At 47.6% G+C, this 20,693-nt stretch overlaps 1 protein-coding gene across 7 annotated transcripts in view; it reads right to left on the reverse strand.

Annotated features, from left to right (window-relative positions):
- Window positions 1-4,336: 4,336 nt before the first annotated feature.
- Window positions 4,337-20,693, reverse strand: part of osbp (oxysterol binding protein) — a 17,870-nt gene continuing 1,513 nt past the window's right edge. For 2 of the 7 annotated variants that reach the window (XM_072669594.1, XM_072669596.1), the window contains exons 3-17: window positions 17,330-17,538; window positions 16,946-17,108; window positions 16,741-16,852; window positions 16,067-16,265; window positions 14,610-14,721; window positions 14,139-14,202; window positions 12,948-13,115; window positions 12,433-12,678; window positions 12,007-12,127; window positions 11,547-11,650; window positions 10,804-10,899; window positions 10,541-10,728; window positions 9,590-9,819; window positions 9,356-9,394; window positions 4,337-6,787 (exon numbers count right to left, since the gene is read on the reverse strand). In XM_072669594.1, coding sequence (XP_072525695.1) covers window positions 6,645-6,787; window positions 9,356-9,394; window positions 9,590-9,819; window positions 10,541-10,728; window positions 10,804-10,899; window positions 11,547-11,650; window positions 12,007-12,127; window positions 12,433-12,678; window positions 12,948-13,115; window positions 14,139-14,202; window positions 14,610-14,721; window positions 16,067-16,265; window positions 16,741-16,852; window positions 16,946-17,108; window positions 17,330-17,538 — 2,194 coding nt within the window. In that variant the 3' untranslated portion in view covers window positions 4,337-6,644. The other 5 variants (XM_072669598.1, XM_072669599.1, XM_072669595.1 and 2 more) reach the window with 5 other exon arrangements.

The raw sequence follows: 20,693 nt of genomic DNA on the forward strand, positions 1-20,693 counted from the left end.
CGGTTCCATATCAGAATAAACCTCCACAGGAGAAAAAAAGAGGGGCTGCTGTTTTGGAAAGACTTTGAATTTATCAGGAAATTTTCTGTTTTACGGCAAAATAAAGAAATCCTGATGCAGCAACTGGATACAGTTAAAGAACACCATCAGCACAGAGACACAAACGCTGAAGAGCTGAAGAGCTGTGTGGCAGATGAGCGGTATTAACAACAGGGAGAATAATCAATCCCTAAGCCCTGCTCTTCACTCAGAGCAGCTGAAGCAGTCTTCACTTCAACCACTACTGTCTGTTCAAGATCAGCAGCAGGAAAGAGAGCGGGGTGTGTAGTGCTGTAAGGCTCGGGAAAGGGGGCGGGGCATTACCTTGAACCAGAAGAAGTAAAAACAAATAATGGTCATGTGGTCTGAGGCAGGGCGTGGTCTGAGGCAGAATGATTAAAAATTCCAAATCAAGGAAAAGAGGAAGTTTCAGAACAGAGGAACGATCCGCCCGACTCGCCCTGTCTGCAGAGACGGTTCTCATTCAGACGGGACCTGTTTATTTATTTACTTTTTAAGCTACAGAGCTAATGTAGGGTTCCACACACACACACACACAAAAGAAGAAATGAAGACATGAAGACAGTGTGTCTGAAAACAGAAGACAGGACTTGGTAAACAGAGGACGTTTTCCCAGGTTCAGATTTTATTGGTTCAGTAAAGGTTATAAAGCTTTGTTAAGAGCACATGTGTGGATTTAATGGACTACAATGAAGGACGACTGAAGGCAAATTCTTTAAAGAAATCAGCCTCCGGTCAGTGAAGCCGTTGCTATGGTAACCACCTTAAAGATCAGCCCTGCCTCATCACTGAGTCTTTACAGAATGACACACCAAGACTCATCGTTTGGTTGGGGCTTGACGTTGACCCTCTGAGCACGGACTCCTCTGTCATTCTCCATCAGCTGGAGGAAGTCTTCTCGGCTCAGCCTCTTGATGATCGCGATGAGGCCCTGGCTGATTCGGAAGGTGTGGCCGAACTGCGTCTGATCGATGTGTCGGGTGACGTACACTCTCTCGAGGCAGCCGTCGTTCAGACGCACCATGATTCGGTCAATGTTGCTGTCGTCCTGGAGGTGGGTGTACTCCCGCCTGACGTACGAGGGCAGTTTGTCCACTCTTGGGGCGTGGAGATTGCCCACGCCGTAGTATGGAAGGTTCTGATTGGGCAGGAGCTGGTCATCGTCGTCGCCACGGAAGTTGTGGAACGGGTGGAACCCGTAGGCACCGGTGCTGGGGTTCTTCTTTGGGACCATGCGGTTGTAATAGTCGAAGTCGACGTAATCCTGTGCAAACCAGTACAGGAGGTTGAGTCCGTGCCGAGGACTGGGCTGGCCGAACCCGGAGTCCCGAAGCTGGGACAGCTCGTTTAGGGTGTCAATCTTCACCATGGTCCCACCTGAAGCGACAGAGCATCAGTGAGAGATGATCTTCAGTCCAGCCTGAATATGGAATATTATTATTTGGAGACAGCGCTCACTCAGATCTAGAGCTTATTTATAGATTTAAGATTTATACTGTAAATTCTTCCAAAATAAAAAGAAAGTTTTTCCAACCAAGTATTTTTTTTACTCCCCCAGTCAGAGCTGTTCTACTGTGGTGGTTCTAGATACCCTCCCCCAGTCAGAGCTGGAGTTCTACAGTGGAGGTTCTAGATAAGCTCCCCCAGTCAGAGCTGGAGTTCTACAGTGGAGGTTCTAGATAAGCTCCCCCAGTCAGAGCTGTGGTTCTACAGTGGAGGTGAAGGGAAGCAGACGTCTGAAGCTCTAATAAAAGCTCCTCACAGAAAGTTCTTCACCTAATGGTGATGAAGACGCTGCCTGATGCCTGAGACACGGTTCTACCAGAGTTCTGAGTTTTAATTCAGATTATTGAACGTTACTGAATAATTCATGTACAGATGGAAAATTCAGGTCCAGAAAGTAAAAAACCTCCCCAGGATTTAGGAGCTTAGCTGCCCAGGCAGTTGGAACAAAAACCCAGGGTTACAGCTATTCACCCTTAGATTCGATATCAGACAGTTTTAAAGAGTTAAAGTCTATCAAATAAAAAACAGTACACACCACTCACACTGGTCCTTATGAGGGAAGCTGTGCCGCAGTCGTTCTCAGAGGTTCTCCAGCAGTTGTGTGTGGGAGGTGGACTGGTTCACTGGTGGTGATAAGGGAGGAGGCGGGGTTCTGTGGAAACTGTGGACCCTCCAGGAAACCGAAACTTAAGCAGGCTTCTGGGCCTCTGTTGTTTTTATGATTGTTTTCTAGAGGAGAGAGCTGAGCGTCTCCAGCCTGCTGGCTGCCGAGAGGTAGAGCTTGTTTCCACAAATGTCAAACTGGAGCAGGGCCTTTAAAATCAACCCAAACTGGAAACAGAACTGGTGTAGGAGAGAGACTCTGCGGTAAAGGACCATCTGAGGGACCTTGAGTGCTCAGTTCTGGACACATTCCTAGAAAATTCAGGAAGCTGTCTCAAAATTCTACACATTTTTACACGTGGAGCAGCACACTGGTTTCTGTAGCTGCTCTGCTGCATTTTAGGCGTCTTCTTCGAGATTAGGGAGATTAACAGAACCACACCGCTCTGAAGTAGCACCATGAACACGTTCCTGAGCTGAGGAGTAATAGAACATACAGGGGAAATGACCCGAATTACTAACATTTGTTATAGGGCGACTTACAGGACTCAGGATCAGGGTGGCCATATGGGCGGAGTGCCAACAATAGTGCAGAGTCTGGAGTCCCATTACTCACCACAGTGGCTCCAGCAGCTCAGAGCTAACCCTCAGCTGAAGCCTGAACCTCTAGGGCTCAGATCTCCAAGATGGCCAAAAGCATCCGCTGGGCATGCATCAGCCATAACTCCTCGACCCCGGCGACTCCGTGACCTTGCCCTGTCTCACACCTTCAGTCTGACTCAGCCCCAACTCCTCCTCAAGGAACTCCAGATGTGACTTTCTTCCAGGTGCTGAACAATCTGCAGCTCGGTCACGGTCATCCAATCAGCTGGCAGCTCAGCTGCTTCTACTGAGCCCATTTGCGTCATACGTCTGACAGATCTGACAGGGCGTCAACCGCGTCACCTCCTGAACGATCAGCACTCCGATAGGTCAGTCGGTCACTGTTAGATCTTCTGCAAACTCTGCTAGTATCAGGACCACAGACCTTCAGCGTGTTTAGTTCAGACAGGACGTCAACATCTCTGCCAGATCTGACGGACTGGCAATCTCAGGGTCAGGACTTTAGCCGATGGACAAGCTCCAGTTCCATTCCCTGTTCTGTTCTGTGCTGCGCTGCTCTGGTACATCTTCACTGCTGTTTGATGTAATTACACCAAACCCTGGTGTCAGTTCCTTTTGGATCTCTCTCGAGGTGCGGTATGCATATCCACTCCAATCAGCCATAACATTATAACCACCATACCTAATATTGTATAGGTCCTCCCCATGACCTTAAAACAGCTGACACCTCGAGGCATGGACTCCACAAGACTTCTAAAGGTGTCCGGTACCAAGACTAACGTCAGCAGCAGATCCTTTAAGCCCTGTAGGTTGTGAGGTGGGCGGGTCCTCCATGACCATCAGGGAGTCCTGAGAGCCCATGACCCTGCTGCTGGTTCACTGGTTGTCCTTTCTTGGAGCATTTTTGGTAGGTACTGAACACTGCATACTGGAAACACCCCACAAGTCCTGCCTGATGTTCTGGATATGTTCTGACCCAGTCATTATCTAGAACCTCACAGTCTGGTTCTTGTCAAAGTGTCTCAGATTCTTACGCTTGTCCATTTTTCCTGCGTCATCACCTTCAAGAAATGACTGTTCACTTACTGACTGATCTGTAGATCCACCCCTCAAAAGACAGGAGACACTGGACCCAGATCCTCAGTGTTCTTCACTTCAACAGCTGATTGGTGTATATGGAAAATATTAAACATAAACCCATAATAAATTAATGGCAGTTATTCACTTCTCCACAGATCAGAACAACGCTGAGTGCAGATCTCATCTCTGTAAACACACGCCCAAAAAGGGTGTTACCGGAACCACTTTGACCTCAGCACAGTGTGCGGTATCCCTGCGCACTGCAGTTTGGTACTTTAACACTGATATGTAAAGGAGTTCTGTTCTGATTGTTTTTTGGCACAGCCAATGAGAGCTGAAACACTCTTTAAACCGCAGCATGAGTGGGCGGAGCTATACTGTGGTAGGCTGAATGGGTGAAGAAATGTAAAGTTCGTGTGACATTAAGAACCTGGACTGGAGGACCAGCAGATCTACACACTCCAAAACACCACGAAGCGAGGCCTGTGTTTCCAATCCGATTTAATTACAGCATCATCCTGCAGCGTCACTACACTCAGTCCGCCTGCGCAGACACCGAGCAGAAAAGACCCCAAACAGGAAAAACAAAAAAGGAGAAGAAGAGAAGAAAGGAGGAGAGTAATGGTTACAGAGAAAACTTAAAACACAAAACAGTAAAAATTACAAACCAGTTCACGACTGCTTAAAGTAACGGAGAGAGTTTAGTGAAAAGATACATTACAAAAAAAAAAAAAACCAAAAATCATCATCATCATCATCATCAGCCTGTGTTAGCAATAAAAAGCCCCTCAGCTCTTACTGTTCACTTACTCTGATATGCAGAGAAAATGTTCCCAACTCCCAGCTCACACACACACACATACACACCACCCTCAACACTGTGCTCAGGGCTCTCCTCCAGAGTGATTGTGGTTATTATTATTAATATTACTAATATTCCTTCATTATATGATATATACACAAATATTTGCAATGGGCTGCTTTGTTAAACACCTTGTGTGTGTGTGTGTTTACTGTAAGTACACTTGAAAATAAAATGACACCCCCCCCCCCCCCCCCCCAAATATAATACACTCCTCACATCACTCATTACACACACACACACACACACACACACACACACACACACACACACACACACACACTTTAGGTTGTGGGAGCTGATCTTCAGGCTGAGTGTTCGGCTGCTGGAGATCAATAGTGTTCTACAGAAGTGAAGAGGAGCGATGCAGCTTGGGTCACCCACTTTCCACCTTGTGTACGGAGTACTGCGTAGCACAGAGTACCGAGTACTGCGTAGCACAGAGTACCGAGTACTGCTTACTGAATATCACATGTCCATGTTTATCAGTATTGTGATCATACCGCTTCATTACAAACCCAGCCCAGTCGGTTCTGCTGGAGTCAGTCATTATTTATATTATTTTGATTAATTTACAGTTTTACAGAATTCTCTGGGACTGCTCCAACTTTCAGTCGGTTCAAAATCAAATATCGTGATTCATCAAAGAAAAATCTTTGCAAAATCTTGATTTTAATTTCGCCATATCGTCCATCACGAAACTCCACCCACTATCTACAACACATGCTACTTTGGGAGCATCCTGACCAATCACAGAGGAGTGTCAGTGAGTCCATGATCTGCGTAAAAGTGTTCAGTTTAGTGTGATGAACTGGAACCACCATTTGGATGCTTTGCCTGGCCAATTGGTTCCTCACACTGGGGGATAATGTTCCACAGATGTTTTTTTGTAGCACCAAGAAAGGCCATTTTTCAGTACTGTATAGAACCCAGTTTGTGTAGAGCAGAAGTAGAGCTGAAGTAGCTGAATTACACTGTAGAAACATTCAGGTTTCCAGACCTACATTTTTCATCAGAAATCCCCCACCCACTTAAAACCCGGGCTATTCTTCTCCTGGCTACAGACGCTGCTTTCCCAGGACACTTTCTTTACAAGAGCACCATTAACCATTAATGGATTCCTAATTTCGGGGTTCCCCGCAACTGCAGGCGCGCTGTGACACTAGGTGACACTACTTCAACTATATTTATACTTTACTGTTTTTTTATTCTGTAATTTATTTCTATAAGAGTTTGATATTTTATGATCTTGGGGTCTCTAAACGGCGAGCTGGTACTGGCCCAGCACACAACACTGGGTCAGTGATCTTTAGAATTACGAGAGACGGGTAACAGACAGAGTGGACCAGCCAATGCCAACTCCACACAAACACACAAACACAAACACACACACACACACACACACACACACACACACACACACACACACACACACACACACACCTCCTCGACCCCCTAGCGTGGGTGCAGGGGGCTGTTTTTTTAAGTGAAGGCCGGACCACAAGCACGAAAGGGCCCGGCGCTTTTCCGCCAACAGCACTGAAGAATAAGAGCAGATGTGCATCCCTTCCCTTATGTGACCCAACAGTGGAGGAGACAGGAGGAGACAGGGGGACATGGGAGAAGACAGGGGGGGGGAGACAGGACAATCTGAGTTTAACAGAACAGAGCATCAGGTACACAAACAGACCGGTCCCGTGCGCCCTTCCTCGTATCGTTGGCTGCCGGACCCCGTTTCATCTACTCACAGAGGGAAGGGGCCGGGATGGGGTGTGGAAGTTACAGGTGAGATGAAAACAGGTGCAGGAATCACATGTCCAGTTTGCCCTGGCAGGAGACAGATGAGGGGAAAGGAGAGCAGTTCGCTGCATTTAGTTTTTTCTGTTTTTAGGGAAGTCCGCTCCACCGCTGGAGATGCGCATTATTTGGATCAGAAGATGTCGGGGCAGTTGTCCCAGTTGCCTTGTTCCTTAGTCTCCCAGTATCCCCCTTTGTAGATGTGTGTGGGCTCTCCCGTCACCGGGTCGTCAAAGTGGTCAAACCACAAGGCCTTGTAGTTGTCCTGGGGAACACCTGCAGGAACAAAACACACAACCCTCAGCCCAGCAGTTCAGGAGGAAGTACATCAGCACCCTCTGCAGAAGCTGAGAGAAATAGTGACAATGAAGCTCCACTTGACAGAAGTTCTGGTCTCTAAAACTGACAGCGAGAGACGGCCAACAGGAACAGAGAGATCAAACACACGGTCAGCGTCAAGACCTGCTGCATCGCACAGCTTTCCACAGCCCTAACACTCCCCACACACCCTCTAACTACACTAACCTCTGAGACCTACGGAGAGCACCAGCACAACCAGACATCAAAGAGCACAAGACAACTATCTTCAGCAGGGGAGCACAACTCCAGTGCTGGAGGGCCGGCCTCCTGAAAAGTCTGGTAGTTGACCTACTCGGACACACCCACTTTGCCTGGTAAGGGGTTGAGGCAGTTGAGGCAGGGGTGTTTGAGTTGGGCAAATATCAAACTTGCTGTGGACCGGCCCTCCAGGACCGGAGTTGTGCTCCCCTGGTCTAAAGTCTAAATTCTTTAAAGCTAAAAGAAGGAGCAGGGTCTACAGCCTGGAGGGGACGGTACTTGCTTTTGGCTGGAGCTCCATACAGACGTTCTGAGCCACCCACTAAAGTAAGAAGAAAGAATCGGTGTATTATGGTCAATGTACAAAATTAAAGTACAGCTAGTTTAGAGTTTACACACACACACACACACACACACACAAACCAAAGAGATTGTGTGTGTGTAAACTCTAAACTAGCTGTACTTTAATTTTGTAGCTGCAATAACAGTTGTACAGTAATACACTGTGGGTGTGTGTGTGTGTGTGCGTGCGTGCGTGCATGCGCTGAAGGTAGTACTTGCTTGAGTACGATGGAGGGTGTGAACCATGCAGAGTTTCAGCTGCAGGAGGTCAAATGAGAAAGGATGGAGGGAGAGCAGAGTAAGAAGAGCTTGTGAAAGGTGGTGTGGACAGACGGAGGTCATTACGTAAACAGGAAGATCAGCGCTGACACAAACACCAGCCTGGGAGAGGAGCTGAAACACATCCTACTCTGAAGCATCAGGAGGAAATAAGGTAAAGAAGAGCTACTTGCTTGAGAGCGAGAGATCAGAAGAGGTGTCATCTGTGTACGCTGGGAGCGGTAGACACACGGGAGGCAGAATGATGAAACGCAGTGAAGTGAGCGTGATGAGGGATAAAAAAATTGAAATAAACAACAGAAGGCTGAACAAGCTTAACACCTCCATCATCTCTGCTGTGGTATTAGTTCCCCTATGGAGAGCTCAGAGGAGTCTTTACACTGCACTGTTGTTGGGAGGTAAAAATATAGAAGGGGGGGGTGGGGTGTCACACTGGGAAAGTCATCAATAATCTGAAGCGTGTCTTGTGTTCAGGTGTATATCTTCTGCTGCTGTAGCCAACTCTAAACCAGTTTTCCTGCTTTTTCACACTCCTGCTCCTGCAGAACTGACTCCTCTGTCCAACAAAATACATTTAGGCTGATAAATGACCCGGCTGATGCGCCCCCTAGTGGTAAATTCAGTTCTGCTGTGTCTGGAACTCCGCCTCTTCTGATAAAAGAGAGGGTTTGGGTGGCGACCTTCCAAATATTGACACTTTACACTGGTTTAACTGAGAACTCTCTGGCTCAATGTCTACGTCTACTGCTCTCAAAGTTATCAATCCAATAACGAGCCTTTTCTTTTAGCCGTGCTGAGGGGGTGGCCACTCGCTGATACAGAGGGTGGAGCTACTCTTTACATTAGGGTTAATTATGGACAGTAAAGATTACAGCAGTTGTGAACACAGTTCAGACCAACACTAGTATGATCAGTCTGGCTACTGAACAGCTGATCAGTCACAGAGCAGCCATTTCTGCAGCTCCAGTTCTTTATGCACCTAATGAACATTCTGGAGAGAGAGCCGGAGAAACGCAGGGAGGTGAGGAGGGATGGAGCAGATGGAGAAAAAGAAAGTGATACTTGCTTTTGGAAGCGGTCTCTGTGGACTCTGAGGTAAACTCCACATCGTCAGCTGATGAGGAGGACAGAGACCCCGGGAATGAAAAACAGACCAAAACAAAAACAAAGGAAAAAGACTAAAATGATCCCAGACCAGCACGGATGAGAAGTGGGCGTTGCTGGACACCACCGACGCCAAAGAGCCGGTTTCACACACACTCTGCACCTGCGATATGTCTGGTTTTGATGCCGGCATTTACATTTACAGATTATGGTTGTATGGTCCCTGTAGTAACCCAGACAGTCGCCTTGGTGAAAAGCTGTATACAAACACTGAACCTGAATACTCGGGTGTGGCTCGCGCGCCGACACCTCAAAATGATTCCTTTATTGAAGTGACGTAACGAGACGGATGGAGCTGTTCTTCAGTTTGATAAACGCAAGTGTCTGTGGAACCTGTTCCTGATAGAGGCACCATTGTACCACCAAGCAGCGCACAAACAGAGTGTGTGTGAATGACCAATGCATGCCAGCTTAAGCTCAGACATAGAGTGTGTGTTTGTGTGTGTGTGTATAACCAGCCTAATAGTGAAGGACAGATGGAAAAAGAAGAGAAGTACTTGCTTTTCAGAGGCGAGTCAGTTATGGAGTCCTCAATGACAGCTTGAGGGAAAGACAGACAGAGGCAGAGGAGAGTGAATGGAGGACAGCGAACAAGAAGAGATGACACAGGAAAACGACACACACGCGCACACACGTGCCCCATATGAACTAAAAGCAGTGGCCCCATCGCTGGGAGGGGAGCGGAGAAACCTAGGGAGCTCATCTACACTGAACCGAGGCGTCGGCCCTCCTTACCCTCCTCAGCAGTGTTGGCTATCCGGGCGGCCTCCCTCTCCCTCTCCCTGCGCACGCTGCGCTGTTTCTCCTCCAGCCGCTGCTTCTCTGCATTGGCCTCGTCCCACATCCCCTGCTCCATCAGCCGCTGGTCTGGCCGTCGCCGGCTGTCTGTGGGGGCCACGCCCTCCTCCATCTCATTCAGGGTCAGCGCCAGTGATGTGAAGTAGTACATGGTCTCCGCTCCCTCCCTGTTAAAACAAGCGTGACACACACACACACACACACACACACACACACACACACACACACACACACACACTTCAGAAGGTTTGCTGTTGCTACAGGAATATAAATTGTATTTAACTCAGTATTTATTTTACTTTCCTTATTTTACTAAAACTAAGATTAACTGTGGATGTCATTTTTCTGCTACAGACAAACTTATCATTTCAAAAGCTACCCCAGACAGAGTTCACCTGTGACCTGATTTCAGTGAGGAGAACCAAACAGAGCTTTATCTGAACTGATAAGAATGATGGCGTTAAGAGTCAGCGGCTAAAACTAAAGCTGCCGCTAATGCTAACTCTCCATTCCACCTTAAACAGTGCCGCAGTTACAGTGAGTATGTCTCAGCAGCAGGGTCACTGCTGCAGTACTTAAGGTGGAACGGAGAGTTCTGGAAAGAGGAGAACTTTAGCTTAGCGTTAGCTCAGAGCCTCTATGTAAACGAGAAGCAGCAGCAGACGGCCACAGAGCAGCGCATACACAGTGCCAGTGCCTCAAGTACACCAAACACAAAGACTGTGTCCCAAACCCACACTGTTCTCCTACTGAATCAGAACTGCAGTGGTTTCACTCAGAAATTCCACCCCAGCTGTAACAGAGGTTCTGATTGGTTCTGCTGCATTAGGCAGGCTGGATTAGAACCTTTAGTAGAAAGAAAGCTGACAAGGAGAGAGAGGTTCTCACGGCAGCGGGTTCTTCTTCCACAGCTCGCGGGCTTTGAGAGTCTGGTAGACGGTTTTCTGACGTCCCTCTGTGCCATTCTCTCCTCCTCTGCTGCTCTGCATCACACGCGAGCACTCCATCTTCTCGTCCCACGTCCCCGACAGCACGTAGTGAGCCTTCCCGTCCTTATCCGTCACCACTCCAGTCACCTGGAAGGAGGGTACGAGGTGTGAGTGTCAGACAGACAGACAGACAGACAGACAGACAGACAGACAGACACTCACCTTTCTGGCCACGTCTCTGGAGAAGTAGCTGTAGGGAGCGAACTTCAGGTGGCAGCGATCGCCGGTTCTGTGGTTGATCACGTCTATCTCCCCAGACTGAAAGTAGAGAAACCTCAGTAAACAAATCGCCAGATAACCAAACACAGCAGGAGCTCAAAGCCTGTTCTGGGACCGCTTTCAACTGAAACCTCTGAGGGTGTGGCTGTGCCCCAAACCCCCACACTACCACCCTGAACAGTGTGTTAAACAGTGCAGCTCCATCAGCAGTGTGTGGGTTTGGACTACAAAAGGAAAATGAAGGTCCAGAGAGTGAGAATCTGTCCCTGGATTTTGTTCTGCTGAAGCGCCCGCAGCTAAATCCTGAGACAGATTTTTACTTTCTGAAACTGTAGTAGGAAGATCCACAGCGTTAGAGAGGGAATAACAGAGACACCTCCAGAACAAGATCTTACAGAAACTGAACACTTGGGCTGAATAGAGGAACAGAGGAACCTCTCTGGCAGCAATGAACCAAAGCTTCAACACAGGCTGGTGAACAGCAATGTTTTATACTGCCACCTGCTGGAATTTGTTCATTTTGGTTTTTACAATTTCAATAGGAAGGTTTTTTGTTTTTTTTATCAGTGTTGTGTTTCAGCCCATCTTCAGGTTCATCAGTCGTTACTGGTCACTGCCCCTTTGTGTTCATTTCAAAGAGTAAACGGTAAACAGTGGGGGAACCTGAAAGGTAGTGGAGTTCTCACCTGATCTATCCACAGCTTGCCTACGATGATGTTGTGTACGGTGGTGGTGACTTTCTTCCAGGTATAGTGATTGTTACTCTTCTCAAATATACAGTGAATGGACCCTAAACATAGTAAGATCCATTACTGGGCTTATTCTCAGACTGAACACTAAACACATTTAAGATTAATACACACAGACAAACACATGCATCTGATCAGTGAACAATATAATAACACTGAATAATATTAACACAGAAAGCAGTGGTTCCGTGTATGTCAAGGTGCTCGCTTGACCTGGTCTTAGCTGTAGTTACTGTTCATCAGCATTTTAAAGTTAAATCATTTTACAGTTAATCTTTACCTCAGCCCCATCTCCCTGTACAAAACCCAGCCCGGTCTGAACAGGCCTTCAGACTTCTGCACAGTACTGAATATGAGAATAACCCCCCCCCACACACACACACACACAAACACACACCGAGAGGCATGATGGAGAGGTATTTGCCCCTGAACTTGCTGGCCACAGTGATTTCCTGCCTCAGGGTCCAACCTCGCTCAGAGATGACATGATGAGCTGCAGCTGGAGGATGATGACTGACCTATGGAGAAGACGCTCAGTTCAAGTGTGCCTTTAAGATCCTTAAACCATTTACATTTCTTAAACCTTTACATACATAAACACTAACAAGACTGTACATATTCCACACTCAATACAAATGTGTACATATCTATCCACCTGTATAGTGACTTCATATTAAACTACACATATTCATATATAACTTCATATTTTATATATATATATATATATATATATATATATATATATATATATATATATATATATATATATATATATACACACACACACACATACACACACACAATTCCACCCCTGTCCCCTCACCTGCTCGCAGAGAGACCTGTAGCCGCTCTCCTGCAGGCGGTCCAGCTCGAAGGTCTCGCCCAGCAGTGGGTTGAAAGGCTTGCCTGTGCGGTGCACCGTGGTGGAGTAGGAGGAGACAGTGAATGCCGCCACGTAGCACAGCTGTTCCAGGGAGCTCTGGCACTTGGCGGCACGATCAAGCAGCTCGGAGTACTCCAGGTCCTCAGAGAGGCGCTGCAGCATGGAGATGGGCTCGTTGAAGTTCACCTGAAGGAGAAAGGGGGAGGACGGCAGAGATGGAGGGTTCGATTTAGAAGCTAGTTCTATACAGTAAAACACAAAACTGAACTGATGAACTGATCAATTACAGAATCACAATGATGAAGCTGTACGATTAACTCATTAATAACCCTGCCGTCTCAGGAGCTACACTCTGTGGATCGGTGACTGTCTAAATGCAGTGCTTGTTAGCGACATTAGCCTCAATAATCAATCACAATGGTTTGAACTGCTCCTCTGAGGACAGACACACTTACAGGCATGGGGATTTTGGACAGTTCCTTTCCGATGCAGTTCTTCATGATGCTCCACAGATTGAGAGAGTAGTTGGGCTTGTCTGGGATTCGAGTTCGCCTCTTCCTCACAGGCACCACCTCTTGCGACTGAGGAGACTCTGGATTGGATGCCAGAGACTGCTCGTCCAGCTGCAAATCAACCAATGAGGGAGAAGATGATTTAAAAACGCACCAAAGTACAGACCTTCAATCTTTATTACTGTAAAGTCTGTCCTGACCGATTGTGAGCAGACTGGGTCTTACTGGGAAATATTGTGGATCAAACCCTTAACGAGTTTGGCCAACACTACACAAACAGGGGAAGAGAACCTGTAGAGAGAACTGCAGAATGCCAGCCAATCAGCACTCAGCAGCCATCACGCCGCAGACCTAAAGTGTGTGCGTCTCAGGAGCACCATCTAGTGGTCATCAATAAATTTGACAAGACTTTGCTGAAACTGAATCAAGGAACCAGTAATCAAGGTAACCAGTAATTAACGATTAAGCGTCTCTTTAGTAGTTTTTCTTATTGTGATGGAGGTCAGAACTGGTTCTATGTAATACAGGAGCTTTTATAACAGTGCCTGAAAGGGTAAATGTGTTGGAACAGACCACCCAGGGTGTTCACCGTGTGTCACTGAGGGACTTCATGAGTTAACCTCCCACAGCTTTTAAAGTGTCTGTGACACAAGTCACCAGGGGAGACACTCTGATCTGAAACTCGAGAGGTTTTTAAAAAAAAACAAAAAAAAAACAACTCAAACCAGGCTACAATCGGGCAAAAAACCTCCAGTCGGGGATTTATGAAGACTGGAGTCAGAAAGGCTGGAACAAATGTGCTGACAAGCCTGAAGGAAACGCAGGCCTTTACGTCAAACAGGGACCAGCTGAGAGAAGAGGAAGGAGGAGGAAGTCATCACGCTAAAAAACTAAAGTGCAAGATACACAAAACCAGTCGACACAGAGGCGTGTGGTTTAGGATCCGAGTAACAGGAAGCGCAGCTGGATGACTAAAGAAAACATGCAACTTTACAGAGTAAAAATCCAAACCCAGGATTTGGTGTCAACTGCCTGTTGAGCTCAGCGATGGACAGGCTTCCAACACTAAGAGTAAATCAGGAGATCCCTCCAAAAGACTGTTCAAGGAATCACAACATAAGAACAACATCTTACCGACGTCGTCCCATCGTCCATTCCTATCTCACTGCTGATCCCACTGACATTGCTGCCGGATCTCCTGAGAGTAATGCAGAGGAGGAGAGAGAGAGAGAGAGCGAGAGAGAGAGAGCGAGAGAGAGAAAGAGAGAGAGAGAGAGAGAGAGAGAGAGAGAGAGAGAGAGAGAGAGAGAGAAAGAGAAAGAGAAAGAGAGAGAGAGAGAGAGAGAGAGAGCGAGAGAGAGAGAGAGAGAGAGAGAGCGAGAGAGAGAGAGAGAGAGAGAGAGAGCGAGAGAGAGAGTGTGAAAGAGTGATGGGGGGGGGGAAAGGAAGGTGGGGGGTGGTGGGGGGACAGAGGCCACACACTTAGGTCCAGTGAACAGGTATATGGGACAAACAGTGAACAGAGGGGGTAGACGGAAACGAAGGGGAGACAGCACACAGACACAGACAGACACACAGACACAGACACACAGACAAGTTAAAGACCTGTGGTATTTGGGGTCGGCTGGAATAGTGATGAACTCTTGCACATCTTCACATGCATCAAAAAACTCATTGTCATCATCATCGCTGGCATCTCCCTTTCCAGGACCAGAACCTGAAAACAGAGAAATCAGAAAATACATTACACACACACACACACAGGCACGCCCACACACAGGCACGCCCACACACAGGCACGCCCACACACAGGCACGCCCACACACAGGCACGCAGCTGCTGTTCCACCTCTGAAGATGGTATCTGTGGATCTGTGGTATCCGGCAACAAGACATTCCAGCAGATCCTTTAAGATCACTCAGAGACCCAGTTCTGAAGCTCATTTGTCCATGCAGTGTTGGAGACGGTGGACAGGGGTCAGCATGGGCACTCTGACTGGTCTGCTTGGCTCCATACACATTATCAAGGACTCCACCCACCCAAGCCTGTTCTTACAGCTGCCCAGTGGCAGGAGGTACAGAAGCTTGAAGACCAGAACCAGTCAGTTCAGAGACAGCTTCTATCCTCAAGCAGTTAGACTGCTGAATGATCTGTATCATCACCTCCTCTCCACACACACACACACAATTTATGATCTGGGACCCCTACGCACAGTCACACTGCACCCACAAAGGCTTTCCCCCACCCACACTACACCTGAACTCACACCCATCCAGTGCTTTTCGTAAATAATGTAAACATTCAGATGACATCAAACCTGTACCTTTAACTGCTTTTACCAGAGCAGTAGTGTAAATAGAGTGCGGACAGTGTGTGTGTACATGCAAGTTGTAATGTGTAATTATTCAGTATTTCTATTTCATAAACATGTTCTTTTTTTGTATTACAGTGAGGGATGATGCAAAGTTTTCCACTCACCTTTACACCTGTGTAATGTGACATAACAATAAACCTGATTTGATTGGATTTGCCTTGACCGTTACCTTCACCTGGAAGTGGTCTTACTGTTTTGTCCCAAAAAGACTAGACTAAGTCTAATAATGTACAATATATTGTCACTGTCGCTCAAATCACATCTCCAAAAATCTAAAGGAAAAACCTTCTGAACTGTTAAAGGAAGTAATAGTTATTAATCCAGGTCATGTTGAAGCATGTCTATTGGCCCATTCATCATAAAATTCTGACACACTATAAAGAACAACTGCCAGATCTATATTATGGAGAAAAGAGAGAGACAGCAGAAAGAGAGGTAAAAGGTTGTGGCGTGGCCGTGACGACATCTGAGAGGGTGAAGAGTAGATCACCGATTTTTCTGGATTATTTGCCGAGCTCCTGAGTAAAGAGTGCATCTCTCCGTTCAGTCAATTATTACTGACTTTGGTCTTTGCAACAATCAATAAACTAGTACTGGGAAGTGTCTGCTCAACCTGTGTGTGTGTGTGTGTGTGTGTGTGTGTGTGTGTGTGTGTGTGTGTGTGTGTGTATATATACAAACAGTCAACCTTTGCTGTCTGCAGTGGGGTTGCTGGGCGAGGCAGGTAGTACAGTGGCTCCTCTGAAGGCTCTCTCTAGGTGGTTGTGCTGCTTGGCGAGCTGCTCCAGTGTCTCCTCCAGCCGGACCCTCTGCTCTCGCTCAGCCTGTAAAGCCTTCTGCCAGCGCTTGCTGTGAGCCTGAGCCAAGGCCAGGAAGTCCCGGCAGGCCTGGGGGAGAGAAGAGAAGAGGAAGGGAAGAAATAATAATAATAATAAAAATACAAAGATATTTATATAAATTACATTTATTCATTTATTTATTTATATATCAAAAATAATGTACAAAGCGTCAGTAAGTGAAAGCAAACTGAAGGTTTCTTGGTTCAGAAGATCCAGTTCAGGCCAAATCGCGGTGTTGAAGGTGGCTCTGTAATCCAGAGCACTTGCATGTGAATTGAATTACCTAAGAAATCTGACTGGTGGCCACCTGGTGACCACTGACCACTGAGGAAATTCCAAGCCTCAAACCCCACTGGTCACAACTGGACTCTAAATTGTAGAGCTGAGCTCTTTGTACAATCAAGTTTATTGTGGATGGTGAGAGCCGACAGGGCAGTGTTTACTTTTGGCTGTAAACACACCGCTGGTGGACTGAACACAGTGGGGTTTTTACAGTGTGATGAAGAGTGATAAGGTGCCTTACGTTGATCATGGCATTGGAGGTGATGCGGAACAGGGTGGCTCTTTCCGTGACCTGCCGAATCTTATCACTCGTGTCTCCGCCCAGCTTTACACCCTCCAGCTCGGACAAGGACCTGAGAGAAACCACACAAATCGATGGGATTATTCAGACCAGCCTGAAAGACTAACAGCAGAAGTCAGGCAACAGTCAAAGAGGCAGTCCTGACCTCTGGAGCGCAGAGCCGTGTTTAGCGATCAGGTCGTTGCAGGTGCTGAGGTCCTCCACCTTGCTGCCCAGAGTCCGGAGTGTGGACTGCACCTCTGAGTTCCGCGCCCCTAAGCCCTGTCCTGCAGAGGGTGGGGAACTCGAGCACTCGTCCCCGGAATCATCTGTTCGGACGGAAAGAGGACAGAAGAAACGGAAGAGAAGTGAAAGTCAGGTTTCTGACTCATTTCCTTTTCTCAACTCGTCTCTTCCAAGAAACACATTTACTGTCAGACAGGAAACCAGAACACTGCACACTACAGAACAGAACTCCTTATATTGCAGCAAAGCCTCACAGCTGCTTTGGGAAATCAATAAAACAATTAAAGCCCAGGTTGTAACTGACCTGACTCAGCCTGCATTCGCACGGCCTTGGCCTTGGCCAGCTCCAGAGCCGTGATCCAGCGCTGGCGCTCCACCTCAGAGCTGGCCTTCAGGTGGTATGTTTGGGCGCCACCGTTGGAGATGACAAAGTTGCAGGAATCCTCCACCGCGATGTTCGCCGTGGCCAGGTTTATAGTGCCCCGACACGTGTGACCCATCTCCGCCTGGGTCCTGCGAGAGCGATTGGGGGGGTGGGTGAGAGAGAGAGAGAGAGAGAGAGAGAGAGAGAGAGAGAGAGAGAGAGAGAGAGAGAGAGAGAGAGTGTGTGTGACGACGTGGTGTTTGTAGAACTCTTAATTTATTTGAACCTCCTCTTGGTGGCGTAACAGAGCACCGTTTAGAAGCAAACCAGCAGCTCACAGTGAGAGCTAGACAGGCTAAAAGTACAGCTTCCAAACATGGTTGAGGTAGTTTCGCACACTGCTACTGTAACTAAGAAACCTTTAAAGTAAACAATGTGAGAGCAAAGGTTCATCATATTTATTTGGACACAGACACCAAACATCATGGGTCAGGGATCAATAAGATTTACATTTACTGCATTTAGCAGACTCTCTTAAAGGATGGCGGGTCGAGCCGAGCCGTACTTGAAGCTGGAAGGGCTCTTGGTGCAGATTGGCTTTTGACCATCGCCATCAAGTACGGAGGGGCTGGCTGGTCCAGTCTTGGCTTTGTAGGCCAGAGTCAGGGGTCTGAATCTGATGAGGGCAGCAGCTACAGGAAGCCAGTGAAGAGAGAACGCAGCAGTGGAGGAGCTGAACTTGGCTGAACTTAGAAGTTCTCTGTGTTCTGGATCAGCTGCAGGGGTCTGATGGTGCACAGAGGGAGACCAGCCAGAAGAGAGCTGCAGTGGTCAAGTCTGGAAGTGACGAGAGACTGAACGAGCACCTGGGCGACTCTCTAGAGAGGAAGGGTGGAATTCTCCGGATGTTGTACAGGAGGAATCTGCAGGACCGAGTCAGAACTGCAACATGACCTGAGAACCATAGCTGATCATTCACGACTCCACCAAGCTTCCAGCTTCTGTGGAAGGAGTGACCAGTGAGTTCTCAAAGGAGATGGCCAGATCGTTTTTAGGTCCAGCAGTTCCCGGGATGTACAACAGCTCCGCCTCGCTCTGGCTTACTCTGATTTCTCTCCAGAACGTGAGGTAAGATGAATATAATTGCTGAGGTCTGTAGGTGCCGTCATGAGCAGAGATTATGTGGGTCAATCCAACTGTATACATTTTGTGCTGCTCGGCTCGTGCAGTCCAGAACAGGTCTCAACCAGACGCCACAAACGAATGAAGACAATCATCAGAGCTGATCTAATTGTACTGTTTATCTGGAGGCCTTTCACAACAAGGAAGAACCAACAGGAAAGATTTAGACTGGAGCACAAATCTCCACCCACGCCATCAGATCAAGACCAGTCACAGACCATAAATAAACAGAGGACCAGAGGAGGTATGTCTTAATGCTGATGATCTCCCGCTGTCTATATAAGCTAAAACAGAGGGTCTGAGTGACTGCAATGCTGAGCAGCTGACAATGTCCAGCCGACAACACAGAAACAGCACATCACATACTACACCACTATTACTCTGCTAACAGAGGGAATCAGGACTGACCCCAGATCCAGCCACAGAATGTACGGTATCTGACACTAGGCTAACACTGCCAACAGACACTGGACTCAGACTGTCACCAGTTTACTCATCTCTGTAGACACGCCCCCAAACCCGTTCCTCTCTCAGAGCTCCTCCAGATCTTCATCAGCTGGTAGATGGAGGAGGTTTAGGAGACGGTGGGACTGACTTTAGTCTATAAACCCAAACAGAACCAGAACCACAGAGCTGAGGAACACTGGAGGAACCGGACCCACCTTCACCTTCACCTTCACCAGCACAGTGTGTGGTACCACTCCGCCCACTGCGCTCCGGTCTGAGAGAGGAGCAGCTCTACAGAGCGGAACGTGATGAGGAGGAGGATGTAGATCCGGTTCTGGATTCAGTGTGGAAATAAGGTGCTGTAGCTTGGACCGATTTCTGAAGCAAATAAAGGAAGGTTTTTTGGGGGGTGTGTTTACAGAGATGAGATCAGTGACAATGTAAGTTCAGTGTCTGTTAGCAACGTTAGCCTAGCATCTCCCATTGTTAACTAAAGAGGCACACGTCAGATACCAAGCAACAGGTCTTGGGTGATCGACTGAATCTGGGGTCAGAGATCAATCATGTTTTTTTAGAACTTTCACCAAACTGCTGTCGTAAAGGCCAGCTCTCCAGACCCAGATTAAGCCAGAACTGCACTAAAAGAGTTTAGGTGCTCATTCATCTGGTTCTGCAGTTCAGGCCTGTTCTCTTTAACCTTGGAGAAAAACAAATGTGCACCAGCGTACTCGAGTGTGTAATCAGATGTAGATAAACAGATTTTAAGTGTCTTATCTCCCCAATCTTGTGCAAACAACGTCCTCACACGCAAACAAGCGCTGACACCCACCGCATTAATAATTGACAGAGGCGGATGAGCTGAATGGGACGTCTCCGTCACAGCAGCCCGCGGCTCAGCTCTCATTCAGCAAACCGGCATCACCTTACACAGCTTTTCACTGACAAACACCAACATCCACCAGAGGTTGCTGGGTTCCAGCCCTCGCTCCACACAGAACAGGCAGAAACACGCGTTCTCACCAAACCGCCCGGCAAATTAACACCCGCACCTCTCTGAGGGGCGACAGGCAGCCTCCAAACTCCACCCTGCATCCAGCTTATCAGACACGTGTCGCGTCAGTGATGTAATGAAACTTGACAGAAGAATGGAGACATGAAGAACCGTCAACACGTCAAATCTGGCATTCTTATCTAGGCTTGTCTCGTTTCTCGTTTACAAACCAGCAGAAATACATTTCCTACAGAGCTAGCGCTAGAGCTACCAGTTCCAAACACAAGAGTGAAACGGCATTATTTAATGAGCCCCGAACTTCCTTCACTTTCGGAATAAGAGAGTCTGGCGTGGTGTTTCAACAAACTCCGCAGTCCTCGGTCCGGACGGGCTTTTATGGAAACTACGCTGCCTTGAAGGACTTGTTTTTGTGAGGTTCCAAAAAACACCGTTTAGCCCCACCCACTCAGCCTACAGCAGTTTAGCCCCACCCACTCAGCCTACAGCAGTTTAGCCCCACCCACTCAGCCTACAGCAGTTTAGCCCCACCCACTCAGCCTACAGCAGTTTAGCCCCACCCACTCAGTTTATGGAAACTCAGCTGATCATTTTTAAATAGTGGTATTTGTGATGTCACCAAAACAACTCAATGATGCAGTTTAGCTCCGCCCACCCAGGCTGGAC

Source organism: Salminus brasiliensis, chromosome 24, assembly GCF_030463535.1.
Source record: "Salminus brasiliensis chromosome 24, fSalBra1.hap2, whole genome shotgun sequence".
NCBI classification, from domain to species: Eukaryota; Metazoa; Chordata; class Actinopteri; order Characiformes; family Bryconidae; genus Salminus; species Salminus brasiliensis.